Below are 19,791 nucleotides of genomic sequence, written 5' to 3'. Positions count from 1 at the left end.
AAAATGATTACATGAAGGAAAGAAGAACAGAAAGAGGCATGACCATCACTAACGCAGGTGGAAATTTTAAAATTCAATTAGTCTTTCACAAGTTTTTGAAGCAAATGAAGGTCTTACATCATCAAAAAAATAAACGTAGTTTTAATCTTCAATAAAATTTAAGAATTCTGATGAAATGTTTATATACTGGAATGGATTTTTCAAGCGGTAGTAAAACAATTACCAAAAAACAATCTTACTAAAAAATATATTTATATTTCAACCAGGTTGAAATTCGCTAGCTTACAGAATATTATGCTTTTATTTGTTTTTATCTTATAACCGTCGTTGAACAGCCGACCCAATTTCGGGTTTACGACTACTAATGTTCAACTCCGAAGTCGTGTCGTGTTGAACCCAATCCAGAAGACAAGGGAACTCCTGGATCAAGTATCGGGAGAAATTTGCCTTCGTGGAGGACTTTTTGATGGAACTAACCCGTATTTGCGTTACATGGAGAGGAAAACCGCAAAGACCCTTCCGCGGTTAGCCTGACGGCAAGGGGACTCTAACCCATGATCCGTCTACAACTGAAAATATTTTACGTCAGCAGTGTGGTCGGGTGCGGAATTCGTATGGACCAGCCATCGCTGGGATTCGAACCCGGTTCACCTCATTGGCAGGCGAACGCTCTATCACCTGAGCCATGGCTCTTTATTATTATTTGTTGTTATCATTTATATGTAGTCAAACTCATTTATAATTATTATTATAATTCAGAAAATTCAATTGAATAACATAAGTTTCGCTACCACTTTAAACATGAAAATAAAATAAATAGATAGAGCGATCGCTTCTCAATGAGGTGACCCAGGTTCGAATCTCAGCGATGGCTGGTCGATACGAATTCCGGACTCGGCTCGCACCGACCACACTGCTGACGCAAAATATCCTCAGTGGTAGAAGGATCATGGGATAGAGTTCCCTTGCAGTCAGGCTAACCGTGGCAAGTCTTATTTTTCTCTCTGTGTAACACAAATGCAGATTTATTTGTTCCTTCATAAAAAGTCCTCCACCAAGTCTAGTTTGTCCCCCCATGGCTTGATCCCTCCTCTCATCTGGATTAGGTTCAGAGTTGAACACTGATAATCAATAACTCAGAATGACTCAAGTTGTTGAAAGCCGGTTATAAAATAAAAACAAAATCAGTTACCCTTCACGCAGAAATTTTATAAAGCATATTTTTCATACTCTTTTTTTCGTTATTTCTTATTAATTTAAGTCAAAATAAATTTAGAAAGTTACATTTAAAATAGTAATCTAATATATATAATTCTCTTACGTGGCTCCCAAATTTTAGCTGTATTTCTTTTCCGCCCGGTGGCAACGTTTGATTTGTTTTGCTTACGTTTTGAAAACACCAAAGCTTTTTGCCTTATAATGATGTGTTTCTGATCTAATATATATAATTCTCTTACGTGGCTCCCAAATTTTGGCTGAAGTACTTTGTACAACTAAATAAGATTCTTTTATTCTTATATTTACTATATTTTCTTCATTCAAAGAGAAAACAGTCGGCAAAGAATTCTGCTAGGTTAAAAAACATTTCACTAAAAAAATAACGAGTTCTGAAAGAAATAAAAATAAACAACTTAAAAAAATAAAAATGCTGTTGCCAGCCATAGAATATTTGAAAGTAAACTTAGCAACATAAATCAAAATGACATAGAAGCGCAACTAGATCAAAATTATGATACCTGAGCGCTTGACGTAACAAATCCTTCAATTCTATAAGTGTTGTATCGCCAAATGCCCAAATTAACAATTGTGTTTTTAAAGAAATTCTATAAAAAGTTTTAAATAAACAACCTACTTCTACAACTGCTTCTTGAAGAACTTGGCTCATTGATTAAAAATATTGTTTTAATTTTACAGTACTAACTTTACTTCTACTTTCATTATTGCTATGACCCTCTTTCATTACATTTTACAGCTTCATGCTAAATTTGAGGACTTTAAGTTGTTTTGTGGTTGAATACTGACATTTAGAAATGTGTACATAAAAAAATAATATTTAGAGGTTAAGAGTTGCCTCAGAATTGTTGACATTGAATTTAACAATGGAAACAATCGTTTTTGTGGAAAATTAAATTGCATTGTTGACATCAAAACTAAAAATATTGTGTTTCAACTTAACAATACTACCTTAATTTATACTTTAGAATTGCCTCGGAGAAATTTGAATTGTTAGCAAAAACTTAAACAAAAAGTTTTATTTTAACTGACAAATACTATATTATAATTTTAACTTTTTCTATGGCTATACTCATTTTCTTACTCTTTTCTTCGTTTTTTATACATTTTATAATTTTGTGATAAAATAAAAAAACTTATAGCTGTTCTGCTTCTGAACGCTGATGAAAGCATAAAATTATGGGCTTCATCAACAATCAAAAATATATACATTTATTTTACAAATTCCATATTAATAGGGTGGCGCCCTTCAGAGAATTAAAAATACAAAATTATCTTCATCAAAGCCGATGCTTTACATCCGGCGTTCAGTGGCAGACTACTATTTCATATTGTTTCAAAACACATGGCTTTAGCCCTCTGGTGGGAAAGACTTTAAAACAAAACTTACAACAGTTACTTTTCTCAACAACTGAAATTTAGAATAGTGTGATTAAGAAAAATATGTGAACTGTTTGCAATTTCAAATTAATATTGAAATGTACAGGTTTAGAATTTTCTACAGTGAAAAGTTTTCGGAACTTCAGTATTCAAAAAAGTATACAAAAGCTAGACGTTAAGAACCTATCCAATGAGCGAGCATTGGATTGCGAAGCAATCCGAAATGAACTGCGAAAGCAGTTCCGGGGGTTGGTGAGCGCCAGCGAGCAGGGGGCGAAGCCTCCTAGTAATTTATAATTTATGAAATACACCATGTTAGACCATTTTTCTTTTTCTACGTTAAAAATAAAATCTTCCTAACATGGCTCATCTTCCAAACACTATTTCTTTTTTAAATTTGCACTTATTTAGATATAAGAGAAATAGTTATTCACTCATGAAATTTCTTTAGTTGACAAAATCAATTAGTAATATATGTGTGAATATGAAAGAATTTTTTTTTCAAGTTACTTTTTTTCAGGGTTTGTTGATTTAAATCAGCTTGATTTAAATCAGCACGATTTAAATCAAATGATTTTTTTTAAAAAAATCATTGATTTAAATCAACTAATTTTTTTTGTGTTTATAAAAGTTAAATTATTGATACTTTTATTATTCTCTTTTCTTAGTTTCAAAATTTATTTCAAATAAATTGTTGCATTAATTAATTTCAGTTAACGAAGTTACTTTCTTTCTTGGTGTGTGTTAAATTTAACAACACATTTGAAATTACATTTTTAAAAATCTTTTGATTCTTGAGATTGAAAGTACAGATTAAAGTAAACATTTAATGCTGTCTTAATATAGACTTGCATAGCTGTAGAAAGTAATTATTAAACATGAATTTTTTCAAAAAATAATGTAAATATTGTTATTTAAAATTCTACCCTTTGAAAGAAAAAGCGTGGAATTAAAATCTACATTATATTTTATGGGTGGAAAATGTATATTTCTGAAGCTTGAGGCTATATTAAAAAGAAATTACCCTAATTTGCCAAAAATAGATGGAAAAAAAAGGCCAATAAATTCAGATATTTTTTTCATGATATAGTGTCATTTTTCCCTTTCAAATTCTTTCAGAGTCTATTTGAAGCAGTAGGGTTATTAACTGGTATTTTTTTCTCATAATATGTTTACAGTATCTTTGACATCTGATTTTCTATATAGAAATTTTGCGAAAAAAAATTCCTCTGAGTACATAGATTTTTAAAAAAATTTCTTTTTTAGCTTAACTCAGTGGTCGGCAAAGTGCGGCTCCGGAGCCGCATGTGGCTCTTTGGCTCCTTAAGTGCGGCTCTGGCACAAATGTCCACGGAAGGCGCAATAATATTTTCATTTTAAAAAAAACTTGTTAAGAAAAAAAATTACATCTTATTTTGATAAATTAAAATTCTTCTATAAATCGAGAACATGTATAATTTTTTGTTTAAATTAAAAGATAGATAGGTAATTAAACTTTTATATTGTAGTAAAAATACGTAACGAACATCGAGTTAAAGTTTATTAGTTTTCGTAAACGTAAACACAAACCATGTACAAGCTACAGGCTGAAATTGTTCGTATGTTTTCGACGTACTCCGGTGTGATACAAAGGTACCACAAGCATGCGCGCATACTTTTTCTAAAGGAGTGGGGGTACAAATTGGCATCACAACACAAGTGGTCTGCTTTGAATGACCTGGAGAAGGAAGACATGATCATATTCAACGCTTGGAATAGTATTCCTGACTCTTACGATCAGCTGAAAAAGCTCGCGTTTGCTGTTCTTTACCTTTTCGGTTCTACATATGTATGCGAACAATCTTTTTCAAGCATGAACATTATCAAGAGTAAACTGAGAAGTCCTCTTATTGATGAGAACTTGGAATCATGCCTAAAATTAAAAACAGCATACAAACCTGACTTACTCAAACTTTCCAAGGCGATGCAAGCACATTGTTCGCATTAATAAATATTTATTAAGTATGAAATTTAGTTTTATTTAGTGTACTATTTATTTAGTGTAATAAAAGTTTACTAAACAAGCAGATTTGGCTCCCAATTTGTTTTAAAAATTGTTGTAATGTTCATATTTGGCTCTTTGGCTAAAAAGTTTGCTGACCACTGGCTTAACTTATCTATTTTGATATAGAATTAAAAATGAATATTTTAATATAAAAATACATAGATTAAATATTTATTTATCTTTTGATGAATGACTACATTTATAAACACAATCTGTTACATTTATTTTGTCATTTTAAAAATCAAGAGAAAAAAAAAAAAATTTTAAATTAAAATTATGGTTTGCTAATCGAAACTTTGTTTTAATAGTTAAAGTACAGGGGTCTGCCCAAGGGAAATTTATTACCGTTTACCGGTACCTTCACAAATTTAACTTTAGGAAAAACGGTAGAATAATTTCACAAAATACTTTTTACTTAAAATTTTATTTTTGTGTCTCGTAAGAAATCCAAATTTTTAACATATTTGTGTTGATTTTTTAATATAATTTTTAATTTTCAAAAATTATGTCTAAATTTTCACAAAATAGTTATCTTTCAGAAAACCCCAGACAGACCCATGAAGTATTCTTTAAATTCTCTATTTCAACTAGTCTTTAAATTTCAATCATGCATTTGTTTCAAAATGGTTGCTATGCATTTAAAGCTATGTATTATAATGAAAAAATATTTTAGTAAGTTAAAATATTGTTCTAAATATTGTTATAACTTAGTTTTAATTTTAATTTAATTTTGATTAAGCATTTATAGTTTTTTTAATCATAAATTAAAGTTCTTACAGTGTATTTGAATAAAAATCGGATTTAAATCAAAAAAATTCGATTTAAATCAAAAAATCACGAACCCTGCTTTTTTAGATCTTAAATTTTAATACAAATATAATTGAAAATTCTAAAAAAAAATTTGTAGCTATTAGACTTTTTCAACAATTAAAAGATATCCAAATATATTTTATCCAGGGGCCCATCTCCGTTCACCCAACTATGCAGAATATGGGATGACTCACACCACTTTCGCCAGTGTGGGAGATGCGGCAACGATTCTACGATCACCTGTCGCAGTCATATTAGTGGACATTACAGAAAAGAACGATGTTATAAGTATCATTATCGTTACATGTTTTTTTCCCCTCCTCGCAAAAAGAAAACTTTTTCGAATTTTCGTTTCTTCGGAAAGAAAAAGTAAAGAGGAAAAAAAAGCACAGCAGGAGAGCAACACGCGACACAAATTTTAAGTCATCACGCAGATGTTCTTCAAAAAAGACTTCAAATTACGTGAACGGGTAACGGAATAAAATAAAAAATCTTAAAACATCCGGCGCAACTTCTTCTGATCATAGCACGCTAACCCCCTTCCAATAAGAGTCGTCGATCTCCTCCCAGAGGTAGTATTACTTTTTTTGAAAAAAAAAGTATATAAAAAAAGGGGGGAGGGAAACAAAGATGGCACGCAACGTCATTAATATAAATAGGTTCAGAACATTTTTCAGAAATTCGAAGTAGAATAAACAGTGGATACAAGAAGCCATTAAGGATCACATAATAATATCAATAACGAATAACTAACTAATGGGTTAGAAAAGAAACTTTCGATTTTTGAACAAAAAACGAGGATTTGATTTTAAAAGAAATATTACTGCCGTTGATAATTGACTTTTTTTTTTTAAACTTATTTAATAATAGGCTGGCAGAAATTATGTTACTGTGAATGACCGAAATTAAGAGAATGTCGACTTTCACCTGTGAATGTCCACAATCACTAGGGTGAATGTTCGAAATATTTGATATATCCGATTTGATATTCATTTATTCGTTGATATTATTTATTCCATATTTTAATATCTGCTGAGGAGAATGGTACTTCACTAAACCTAGTATATATTTCGGACATTTACCAAAGCAAACTATATGTGATTGTCAACATTCACCGGTAGAAGAAGTCAACCATTTCGGTCATTCAGAGCAACCACTTTCTAAATAAATAAAAGTCTGGGTGGAAAAGAGTTACTCATTAGCATTAAAAAAAGAATCAGACCTATTAGTAGAGCAGTTGAGGCAATGTTGGAAAGATAGAGGTGTTTTCATTTAGTAACAATTCATCAGAGCGAAAATGAATTGAATGTGTAGGGTAACTGTTGGGCCATTTGGATCCGCGCTACCCATACCATAGTTTAAGATATTCTTATTATTGGGTTGTTCGGAAAATAATTTCGTTTTTCCCCAACAAATTTCCATTGTTTTTTTTTCACAGCACACACAAAAGCAACTTCACACATTAGCAGCCTATAATTATTCTATATTTTGACAGCGGATATCAGGGCCGTCTAAACACCCCCCGGGCACAGAAATGTTTGTGCTTCTGCAACAAGTCATATCGTTCGAAATCGAACTAAAAAACTTCACATACATGAAAGGATGCATTTTTTAGGTATGTCATAATTTTAACACATTTTGATGACCCCAAAAACTCAAACTAAATTAAAGCATTTTTAAACTGTGCATCATTTTTAAAAAAAAATGATATTTTAATCAGTTGCAATCTTCAAATAATAAAATAATTTTCAAAACCATGAAAGCTAATGAATATAATTAAATTAAAAAAAAAAACAAAGTTATAACACATCAGGAAAGAAGAATAAAATGGTATGAAATATTTTGTCAAATTTAGCAGTTATTAAAAATCTCTTTCAATGTGCACCAGCCCCAACCAGTTTAAAATTTGCTGTCCCATAGTGCTGTGTCATTCTTCTTTAATCACTGAGATGAGTCATTGTGACTCAAGAAAAGTAAAATTTTGTGAATTTTACAGCTATCACTGAACTGTGGGGAAAAAATCAAACATTCTTGTAGAATAAAAAAAACGAGGTTATAGTTAAAAACGGTAAACGGAGATAGTTAAAAACGAAACTTTTCATTTTTTAGCCATTCTAAAATCTATGGGGAGGGGAAAAAGTTTATCAGTAATTCTATAATGGAAATGAAACTGTCTAATTTGAACAGTTGGGCAAGTTTTTAAGAGAAGAGGAGATTCGGCAAAGAAAAAAGAGGACCTTTTTGAGCAATACTGAATTTTGTCTGAAGCTTATTAATAAAATAAAAAAAATATTTGTTTTTAATATCATGACATAGTAAATACTAAAGAGCATGAAGGAAAGGAACTAAATTAACAATCACAACATGCAGCTGTTTAGTAGATTTGCTCATCCTTAAAAGTGATAGTTTACATAATTTTTCTTTTTTAATCTTAACTCATCACATTTGTTTACTTTGAAGTACAAATGTTTTATTTGACAAATATTTGAACAATAAATAGGTTTTGTATCCTCAATAAGCTTGGTTAAAATTCTAAATCAATTTATAAACATCTTTTATAAAATGAGCAAAAACATTTTCAGCACAAATATTTTTCGATTGAGTGATGTACTGGTGCAGGAAAATGGTTAAAAAAAGTTTTTTTTTTTTTTTTTTTTAAAAATCCAGGATCATTAGTTTTATAATCAACTTTGGAAACTCTTCACTCATCATCTTTAGTGCCAGTTAAAACAAAATAAGCAAAAGTGCTTATATGAACTCAACAAGAGGGCCTTACTAGAATAGTAAGCCAACTCCATTTTTTTTCACTTCGAAACATGGTACTTGAAATTTTAATAAATGCCTTAAAGTAGACAAAGGGAATTGTTTTTACTGTCTTGTCCTCATTTTTGTCCAGTGGTCAGATATAACGCTACACAAGTGCAAAATTACTGTAGTCGATAACTTTTTTTGTAGTTAGCTTACTTATAGCTGTTTGCGGTACTTAGTCTACAGCTATTTAAGGAAACTACTTTCAGCTTATTAAAGAAACAAGGTTCAAAAGCAACTAATTTTTCGAATCTGGTTGGTACAAATGAATGTGGGTTCGTCAATGACCACGATGAGAATGCCCCAGTAGTGCGAAAAAGGTATTAATAAGAATTAGATATTACTAATTTTTCTTATTCCAAACCATTTTGAACATAGGTGTCAATTAAGTTCTCCAAAGTGCATCTCCTAATAGCAGTGACTACATCTTGAAAGTAGTAACTACATTTAAAAAAATGTGGTTAAGTTAACTACATTTGTAATAAAGTGCTTGTAGTTAACTACAAAAATAAAGTAGTCACTGGTTTTGTGAGCAGTAACAAGCAAAAGGTTACAAACAAGATATAAAAACCTTATGCACATGATAAAAGAGGTTTACTCCTTTTTTTTAATGCATAAATAGAGGTGGGCTACTAAACCAATCATATGTGCACTTATCAATGTCTGGAAACAACCTGCATCATTTATGTTTTTTTAATTCACCCTCTTTCAAGTTTTCACTTCAAAATTCTTTGTGATTTTTCCTTTTTTGAACTGCTATAACCATTGAAAATTTTTACCAAAAAAACAGATAGCTTTATTAACATATCTAGTTATTTTATTTAGATTTGAAAACTTAAACGGAAAATGCTCATACAATTTTTCAGAAAGGCAGGTCCATTTTATAATTTAAAGATATTGTCATAAGAAAAATTATATTTTTTAAATAAATTGCCATTTCTTTCTTATTGACATTTTACTTTAAGTAATTTCATAAAGGCAACCAAAATATTAAATAAATATTGGAAAATTGATCAGATCAAAATATAAACAAGAAAAGTTTCAAAAATCATTACTAGTTAAAGAATGTCACATGATTCACGAAGAATCTTAGGGATCCAAAGGCATAGATAGCTATTTCTAAGAATTTACTAAATATTATTTTGTAACTGAATAAACTTTCATCCAGTGAAATATCCTAAATAATCAATGAATTGTAATTAAGAAACCCTATGCAACAATGCACAAAAGTGAAACGCATGTACCTAACAAATAAAAATTGTCCTTCCCAGGTAATTTCAATTATTAGGTAGAGGAAACAAAACATGTTTTTGGAAATTAAACTAAGAAAAAAAATATGAACGGCTTCCCAATTAATTTTAAAGATTAACTAATTTGACTATGAAGGGAATGCTATTAAATAAAATTATAGTTAAATTTTAAAACTAGAGTTTTACCATAATCAAGTTAATTTCTCGATGTATTGGTACTTCATGCACAACTTCAATTTTAACTTTTGTTCACCTCTCTTCGACTTTACATTATTTTGGTTTTGTAGAAACACATTTCAAACTATAAAAAAAAAATTATTTTTGGTTTCAGATAGCTTTCAAAGTACAAACTAAGCAACACCATCATCAACATTGATGTTATTTAAAAGTATAGGAGCGTGTGTTCAGTGTACTGAATTTCTTAGAGGAAATAAAAGAGCAGTAAACAAATACAAAATTTCAAGTATTTGATAATTTTGTATCTCTTTAATTAAAGATTCACTGTCAAAAAAGACTTAAAAAGTTGAAGGTCAAGTGAACAAATTCGAAAAAATGCTTTGAAATGACAAACTGGCTCATGTAAACATGAATGAATATTTCTCAGTTATTCCCTTATATTTAATGTGAGACAATTTCTTATTAAAACACCATTTTGAGCATAAGCGTAAAATTAAGTTCTCCAGCAAAGTTTGTATCTTTAAAGTAGTGAAGTAGTTACTACAATTTAAAGTAGTTGTCACTTAAAAAAAGCAGCTGTAGTTAACAACATTTGTAATAAGGTAGTTGTAATTGTAGTAAACTACAAAAATAATGTAGTTTTTCTAACCACTGGCTAAGAATAATAGTGGGTGAAAGAGATGCGCTTGGCTAGGGAGTCTGCTTTGGACCGTGGAGGACGAGACTTAAAGCCTAATGCGTAAAAAAAATCTTGATGATGAAAATTGCCTGTCCAACATTCTGAATGACCATACAAGAGTTATAAGAAAGTCACTCTTTATTTCATTATTTTAGATAATATTAAAAAAATTGAAAATTAATTTAATAAATATTTGAAATATTAAAGAATAGAAAATTAACTCAGTAATTATTACTTGCAATAATACAAAAAAGTAAATTAATTTACAAATTACTATTTGCTATAGTTCAGAACAAGGGAAATTTTAAAAGGATGAAGTTGTGATAATCAAACAGAAGTTCTCATAGATTTTTTTAAACTTTTTTATTATTATTAATACATTATCAATAATACTCGTAAAAAGTATTACTTTTCCTTAAACGTAAATTATTTTTAAATACGCCTTTCTTTCTAGTTTCATCAACACATATTGAGCTTCAAGTTCACAATGCATTCCTATGCCATGTAAAGGAAAAAAGTATTTAGTTTAATTTTTTAATTAATTTATTTATTTTCATCCAATTAATAATACAGAAAACATAATTGCAAGAAAGCTTTTTTTTTTCTTTAAACTTTGCATTAATTTAAATTTTGATTAGTATTATTATTATTTTTTACATTTTCATTGCATTTCGACATTTAAAAGATTGTTCAACTTTTCCAAATAAAACAAAATTCTATGGCATCTAATATTAATATGCAAAATAGTACTGAAAAATGACAATGATGTTGGCATTCACTTGAAACACGCATGAAAACTGAATACAAATTAAACTGGTTACAGTTAACATTTTAAAACCTTACTTTGTGAAATCTTCAATTGTAGCCGCTCTGGGTAAAGGTTGATGATCATCAGGCGGAGACTCTAACGGATATTCTGCGGGTATATTCACTATAAAAAATATATAAGAAACATGTAACAACGAAATACTTGACATAAAATTTAATTAAAGTGTTAAATGTAACAGGTAATCAACGTAAAACCTATCTTCAAATAAAAAAAATTATTAAATTAATTTACAGGAAATATGTGACACAAAGTTCGTCCCCTGCTTCAATTAATGATTGCTCTAATATGAGTTTCAATGTAACACCTCATTTATTGCAAATAGAGCTTTCTCGTTTTATATAAGTGTGTATTTTATAAAAATAAAGTTAACTACAAATAAAAAAATAAAAAACATTTAAGAAAAAAGTTGGTGCCTGGATCTTTTAATTTATCAAGTTAGATGAAGTCCATATGACGGTGCTAAATTTTAGGATACAGGTAAAATCAATGTCAATGAATGCGTAAAGGACTAATGCTATCCACTCTGTCTAATGAGGTAACAGATAAACAAATATCTTGCTTGCATTTCAATATAAAATTATCTTGCTTATTACTGATATATGACATTTTTAGGAGTCTAAGATAAATAAATTTGCTTATTAATAAAATTGTATTTAAAACAAAATTTGATAGAAAATTAAAAGTAAAAATAAATTTTCTTTTTCTACCCCATTTTTATTTTATATTAAACAATTTACAGACAACACGTTTATTAATTGTAATGTGAAAAATGCTTATATATAACATACATCACATATGATATGTACTGGATAAATATCTGGATTGTCACTACATTTATCATGTAACGACTTCACAATTTGTTATTTAAACATATTGTGAAAAATCTGTTTTTTTTCCGCAGATATTTACCAACTTTAAAAATACATGTTTCTAAAAAGAGATAATGTTATTGCCTTTAGAGAAAAAAATTTAAAAAATTTTTTTGTTTTTGCAATGTGTACAAACATTTATTTATTTTCATAAAAGAAAGTAAATTTATAGCAAATATTGTAAACATTAAGTTTAACATTGTTACTGTATTTTCATGAATATTGAAGAAAATATAGTCATTTCAGAAACTGTTCTAAAAAAATATGTCATAAATGGATATATATTTATAACTTTCAGATGAGTTGTGTATAAATGTATTGTCTACAGCAATTAATTGTCTGGTCATTTGACGTAAAATTATCAAAAACTTAAAACAGTTTACATTTTTACATCACTGATATTAGAATAAAAATCTTAACTTAAAATAACAAGCTTTAAATCAAGTATTGGCAAAAAGGTAAAGGCTAATAATTCCACATTATAACAAAATGTTAAAAAGCTGTGTTCAGTTTTAACTTGTTCAATGTTCAGTTTGAACTTGAACAATGAAACAAACTGAAAAAAAATTCTGTACCTTAGTGGGTACTAAAAATAATGCTTGTATGTTGTATAAATAATGTTTATCATTATTTTTGGTTATGTCTTAGTCCTTTCTTTTACTGTTATATTGCTTTTAAATATACTTTTTTTTTAATTTTTAAAATAAGAAATTTATTTAAAAACAACATAGCACAAATAATTTTAAATAAATTTGCTTCATACCAAAGAAATATTGGAATTGTAATAAAAGTAAAATTCTGAAATGACAACTGAAAAGTCTTACAATTTATGCAAACTTGTTATGTTGAGTGTAAAAGTTACAAAAAACTGCAGCCGGCATTAAAAAAAAAAGAATTAATTTGAGATAAGATTTGAAAGATAACTTACAAGGAGGTGGGGTTATACTCTTCGCCCGGATGATTTCTTGTGTGTGTACAATGTTGGCCACAGGTAAAGGAGATGGATTTCTAGAGTGATTTCTAAACATACTGCCTGCAGCCTGTTTCACAACAGTCAGTATTACCCTATCCGTCGTTGCTTTAAGTGTCGCAACGGCTTCTTCGTGAGTGCAGTTTTCTAAATTAGTTTCTCCCACCTGAAAAGCAAATAACATCGGCTTTACATCCATTTATGGGGAATATCATTGCCAACCACTACACTACTTAGATTGATTGAGGGTGCTCCATAATAGCCGCTCTTAATATATATTGTTAGAATCTCTGTTAAAAACGAAGCAAATAAAGTACGCATATTAAAATCAAACATATAAGTGAGGGAGAAGAAAAAACTCTCGGCTAAGGAGAGTTTCGACCAGGGGGCTCACCATAACAGTAATGAAAGAGATAGTGAAAACCTGTTTGATTTCTGGAAAAATAAAAAGCAATTGAAAGGCCAGAAACATCTTCAAGTTTCATGAAATAATCAAACAGTTTTCATTTTTTTTATTCAATTTTCCTCCATAATCTAAATATTTATTTACAACTCTATATAAGTAAACTTGTTTTATTGAGATCTACTTTTACATTAAAAATTCCACAAAACGAAAAGAGTATAATTAAACTAAATTTAATACAAAAACTCAACTATTTATAGAAACTTTAAAATCTTTATTACCAAGATTTAGTTTTCATTTCCATGCAGTCAGTTTTTTAAATTTTTTGAGAAACAATAAAAATTTAATATTAAAAATTGCTTCAAACAGCAAGTACAACTGATTAATACTTATATGTGCATAGTAAAAACTTTGATAATTTTTTTGTGTTTCTTGAAATACTCTGTTATTCACACCATTAAACTATTTTTCAACTGCAGTTTTTCATTGGTACTTCTAAATATTATTACTTTGTTCGTCATACTGTTATTTCAAAATTTAAGAACAATTGCAAGGTTTTTATAAAATTATCATGCACTTATTCAAATATTAATTTATTTATATTGAATGGTTGTCAAAATTGTTTCAAATTTAATTTAGATATTCAAGAAATAAATAGGAAGAAGAAATTTCACAACTATTTTAAATGTAAAAAAATAGAATTTTACGTAAAACGTGTAAAATTGGCAGTAATTAAATTAAACTGAAGTGTGTTAATTTGTATTATTCACATTGTCAAATGAGAAAGATTTTTTGTCAATTAATGAAATTTTTAATTTAATTGCACCATAAAGCTAAGCATAAATACTATTTTTAAGTATTAAAATCTACTGAGTAATCTTATCAATCCAATTATATCCTGTACAGCTTGTCAGAATATTAATAAAATTTATTTATCAACCTTTGATGTTATAAAAAAAAGGTAACAAATATATTTTAAATTTTCAAAATTATACAATAATTTTTTAAACCTCTTTTGTTTTAATAAACATAAAAGAACTATCAATTCATGTAACAAAACTATTTTAAATAATAAAATATTCTTGTATTTTGTTTCATCTGAATTCAACATCAGAAAAGAAAAAAAAATTTCTGCAATTTCACATTTTGTTTCATATGATGTTAAAATAAATAACTTACAGAAATTAATTTGTCTCCAACTTCTAACCTCCCGTCCGTGTGAGCAGCTCCTCCTTCCATGATTTTTGTTACGAAGATACCATTATCACTGGGAACATGTTGATTGCCTATTCCACCCGCGATACTAAAACCTAATCCTTTATTGCCTTTAATTAATTCAATATATTCTAAACCGGAAGAGGAATTCATTCGATGCCTTTTCACCAACTGAAATTCAAAAAGATGATTTGTTAAGTAAATGGATTTGTACTAAATACAACATATTATTCTAACTTATGAAACTATAACAGAAGCAATTGTCATTTTCAGAAGGGAAATAAAACATTTTTGTTTCTGCATTTATCTCATAAAAATTTTCCCTAGCTTCAAAATCATTTTCAACAAAAAATAAATAAAATTAAGCAAAACAGACAAATCTTTGGAATTAAATCACTTAGCCAAAAATACTTACTGCATAACTTAATTTCATTCAAAAAAAAAAAAAAAAAAAATCATCGAAGTTAGGAAAATTACCTACAGCCCTATCTTACAACAAAGCCACAATTTTATTTCCTACCATTTTGGAGAGAATTGTACTGTTGAATTATACTATATCCTTACATTATACCAAGAACAAAAACCATTAAAGAAATGAATATTAAAAATTAAACATAAAACTCAAGAGAATGAGGGCTTTTAAACACTTCAAGCATTCATTTTGATTTTTTTGGGGGATATCAATCTAACTGTTTGCAAAGGGATGAAATTCTTTAGCATAGTATTTTTTATAGCTTTAGAGTTACTTTTCTATAGTTTTTCGTACCAAGAGACATAATTGTTGCGTAGTATTTCAATGTGAACCACGCAAAAATAAAAAATTCATTTGATGCTAGAAAAAAAAAAGCATCCATACATCTTAAATTGTTTTATTGTCCCATGGTATAATAGTTCCCTCCAAAAGTAAAACATAATGGCCATATTTATAACTGAAAAAATATTAACAACCAGAGAGAGTAAAATCAATAGAATGCATTACATCTAATAGCAAAATAAAATAAAAAATATTTTTTTGAGCATATGCAATGTTGCAAATTTTGTCCATGATTTAACGATCACTGTGATGTACCGTGTACGCAACTTTCAAACGCCGATGTTTTCCATTTAATAATTTGGACATAAGTCTCCCTGCAATACAACTTATAGAAAAATTGCAAACAATTTTGAATACACCAAGTTTTCTCAAACACAATGGAGATAAACTGTTTTTTGTTACAACAAAAGGTATGGATTCGGTATTGCACCTTCTTTTAGCACTTTTCTTCTTCCTGGGCCTCATTCTAAAGCTTATTTGCCTGGTTCGGAAATGTTCAGTTCGTTCTGCATTAAAGGACGAACCTATGACACGCGAGAAGTACATAATGAATTACTTTTGTTCGTTGAAAACATTTAATAATGTAGCAGCCATTATAGGCAAATTAAGAAAATAGCACAATTGCGTTTTTTTCCAGGACGGAAGAATGAGAGACCCAATTTCATTTTATGCATAACACAAAAGGTGCCTGCTTTACATAACTTTGTTTAATATCAAACTGAAATATTTTTAATATACTGTTTATACCATGTCTAATGGAAGAAAGTTCGTAAATAAACAGTAAATACAGGTAGAAGATTTTTCCATAGTTTAAAATCAAAGTACAGCATTTTATAGACTGCTTATTCTAAAATAAATAAATGAATGAAAATAACACGGGGCACACTAGACACCGGAAGAAGATGAATTGTAATTTAACTCGCACACACATCGCAAAACGTTTGCCATTTATGTGACTGTACTAGGTCTGTTCATACTGCTGCATTATTTTAAAGTTTAGAAATAAATTGATTTAAGGTTCGGAATGTTAAAATCAATAGTAGCGTTAATACTGCCTACTCTAAGAAGTTTCATACAAAATGTCAAAACATTCTAATATTGACACTATTTCTTTTATAAAAAATCAAACAATTCAAGACATATAATACAGAGATGTAATGTTATAAGTTTTCCTCTAAACAGAAGTTGGATGCATCAGCATTTTATATAAAATAAAATATATAAATCAATATCAACAAAAATATTATAAAAAGGCAGTTTTGAAAAAGTTTTTTCAAAATATCATGTCATTTTCACATTTTTTAAATACTAGTATGTTTTTTTTTTAAAAGGTAAGCTGTAACTACATATAATTACTTAAAATTGAATAATGTTAGTTTTAGTAAAAAAAAATAATAATTGCCACTCATAAGTAATACATAGCTAGAAAAAAATCAAACTTATAAAAAATTTTTAATGATAAAATAACTCATCATTGAACAAAGTTAATTTATTCATTTTCATCCTGACATAAATTTTTCAAAATTTGGGAATAGTACTAAATCCAAATGTTTTTTTTTCTTCTAATTATGGGAAAAATACAATTGACCTTTCAGTTTTAATAAATAAAAAAAACATTTAATATTTGTAGTAACAATTTAGGTACTTTGTAAAGTACATTTTTTGTAATAAATTTGGAACATAGATTATAAATTTGCTTAAACAAACTATTTCAGCACTAAAATCAAGATATTTTAAATATTCATTTCTTTTCAACTTTTTCAGTAGTAGCACAAGTGTTAGGTTAATATCAGGATACTTTTTTTTTAGCTGGATTCAAAAGTAGATTATAGATAATTTTTTTAACAAACTAATATAACTTTATTGGGAACAAAAACAAACACAAAGAATATATAATATATATATTCGTCATCAAGAGGAAAATCCATTTTCCATATTTAATTTTAATGTACAAAATACTAATTCAAAAAATTGTGATATGGGAATTAAAGGGTAGATTTAATAATGAAAAATGAAACCTGCTCTTGGTTTTAGTATTCTTAAAAGTGTGAAGTTTTCATTGTATCCTATAATAATAAATATATACATGCTTGTCAATGTATTTTTATAAGAGCAAATAACTTATCGAAGTCTATCTTAACGAATTAATAAAGCCCAAATAATTTTTACACAATAAAAATTAATGCAGAGAAAATCAAACATAATAGCAAAGGTAGTTTGTTTATATCATTTTTATTGTTAAAGATAAAATTTATAGACCATAGTATTATTAAAGTTCTAGTTCCATATTATAATTTATTTTTTATACATTTGTGTGTTGCAATTATATATTTTAACAAGGCTGCAATAATGGCATAGATGATTTAGCAGTTATAAACTAAAACAAACTTCAAGGTCTGCACTTGCATAGTTTTTTCTTTCTTTTTTGTAAAAATTCAGAAGATAACAGTTTCTACATTTAATTTTAACACTAGCAACTTCTGCAACGGTACATTCTGAATTTCTAGACTTATGAAAAAATATTTACTGGGCATTTCATTCAAAAAATTTTCAATGAAATTCTGATGAATCAAAAGAAATTTATATTGGAATCTTGATGTATGAAAGGAATTTTCAATGGAATTTTAATGTATGAAAGGAATTTTTAATGGAATTTTAATGCATGAAAGGAATTTTTAATGGAGTTCTGATTTTTAAAAAGAATTTTTAATGGAATATCATACTACGCTAACAAATTCATAAAAATTATGACATATGCAAGGAATTTTCACTGAAATACCCATATGAAAAGAATCTTCACTTTCAAGACACACTCAAAAGATTTCCACTTTCATTCAAATGGAATTTTAACTTAAGGAAAGAATTTTTAATCGTGCACTTTAAAGTTCTGATGGAAAATTCATTTAGATTGAAATTGAATTTTGTTCCAATATGACATCCTCATTGTACTCAGTGTCATACTTTATTTCATTTGAAATTAAATAATAAAATTATAAATCTCACGTTAAAAGTATAATAATGTCGTGTCAATAATTGCGATATTAAAACACAGAAAAATAAACCACTGAAGTAAAATCATATTAATGCAGGTAAAACTATTATTTTGGGGGGAAAAAAGCCATCAATATGAATAAAAATTATAGGTAAAAAAGGAAATGAAAGAAAAAGAATTACCAAATGAACCATGTTTCCTGCTCGTTTTAATGCATCAACTGCTATGGAATGAGGTATTTCAATGAGATCTACGTCGTTTACTTTTAAAATGATGTCATTTACTCTAAAAAATAAAACAAAAATAATTAAATATACTTTTCTCGTAACTAAACATCAATAAGATCTAGATAATTAATAGAATGTGCCCAGAAATGCATGGATATAAATTCTAAAAAATAAACATGCTAAATATTTTTAGGCTTGTGAGTAAAAGCAAAGGACACCTTAAATAAAGTATCTTTTTCTTATTGCAGATTTGGATTCATCAGAGAGAAAAAATCTCTCAATATAACCAACAAGTATTAACATTTTGTCTCACAGACAGTGCCGGATTACCCCTTAGGCCAGACTAGGCCATGGCCTGGGGCCCCCAATGATTAAGGACCCATATAAAATGGATTTTTTGAAAATAAATTTTAAAAAATTAAGAAAAACAGTGATTTAAAAAAAAATCTATTTCAAATATATACTATTAAAATACAATAATATTTTTTACATAACGTTAATCATATTTATTTATTACTTACTTTAGTTATTATTTATAAGTATTACATAAATAAAAAATATACGAGAAAAAAAAATTTAATCTAAGGGCTCCCAAAATTTGAATGGCCTATGGCCCCACATACGCTTAATGCCGCACTGCTCACAGAAGGCACTTCAACTGCAAAATGGAAATAGGGTACAAGTCATTTAAAATAGAGATACCTTACTAGATGAAAATAAAAATAAATGCGGTTGATATTTTGAAACAAATTTAGATAAGTTTGTAAAACACACTTATTTTTATTTTAAACATGTATTTTTATTGAGAAGTCTCTATTTCGAATTTCCACTTTCATTCTGTGATGAGAGTGCCATCTGTGAAAATCTGCTATTTTTAGATCTTTGATCACAGTGCTCGAAATATTCGGCTGTTTCCATACTTTTTAGACAAAAGCAGATAAGACAAGCAAATAATAGAATTCATAAATAGAAACATAATTAAGTCACAAATTTGAAATGTGCTTCTTTTTTTCTAATTTTTATTCACAATCTGGCTTAGGTTGACTTTGATTTTTTTTTTAAAAATAAGTTCCATTTGTATTTAAAATGCT

General features: G+C 28.2%; 1 protein-coding gene across 5 annotated transcripts in view; it reads right to left on the bottom strand.

Moving 5' to 3' along the window:
* Positions 1 to 19,791, bottom strand: part of LOC107440719 (MAGUK family member discs large 1) — a 256,361-nt gene that overhangs the window by 87,563 nt on the left and 149,007 nt on the right. For all 5 annotated transcript variants that reach the window (XM_043044038.3, XM_043044039.3, XM_071180794.2 and 2 more), the window contains 4 exons: positions 18,656 to 18,758; positions 14,632 to 14,838; positions 13,008 to 13,215; positions 11,225 to 11,312 (listed from right to left, as the gene is read on the bottom strand). In XM_043044038.3, coding sequence (XP_042899972.1) covers positions 11,225 to 11,312; positions 13,008 to 13,215; positions 14,632 to 14,838; positions 18,656 to 18,758 — 606 coding nt within the window. The remainder of the gene's footprint in view (positions 1 to 11,224; positions 11,313 to 13,007; positions 13,216 to 14,631; positions 14,839 to 18,655; positions 18,759 to 19,791) is intronic.

This window comes from Parasteatoda tepidariorum, chromosome 8 (genome assembly GCF_982258835.1).
Source record: "Parasteatoda tepidariorum strain Cologne lab strain chromosome 8, Ptep-v5.0, whole genome shotgun sequence".
Classification (NCBI taxonomy): domain Eukaryota; kingdom Metazoa; phylum Arthropoda; class Arachnida; order Araneae; family Theridiidae; genus Parasteatoda; species Parasteatoda tepidariorum.
Note: the sequence above shows the minus strand (reverse complement) of the source record. Positions and strands in the feature narration are given on the sequence as shown.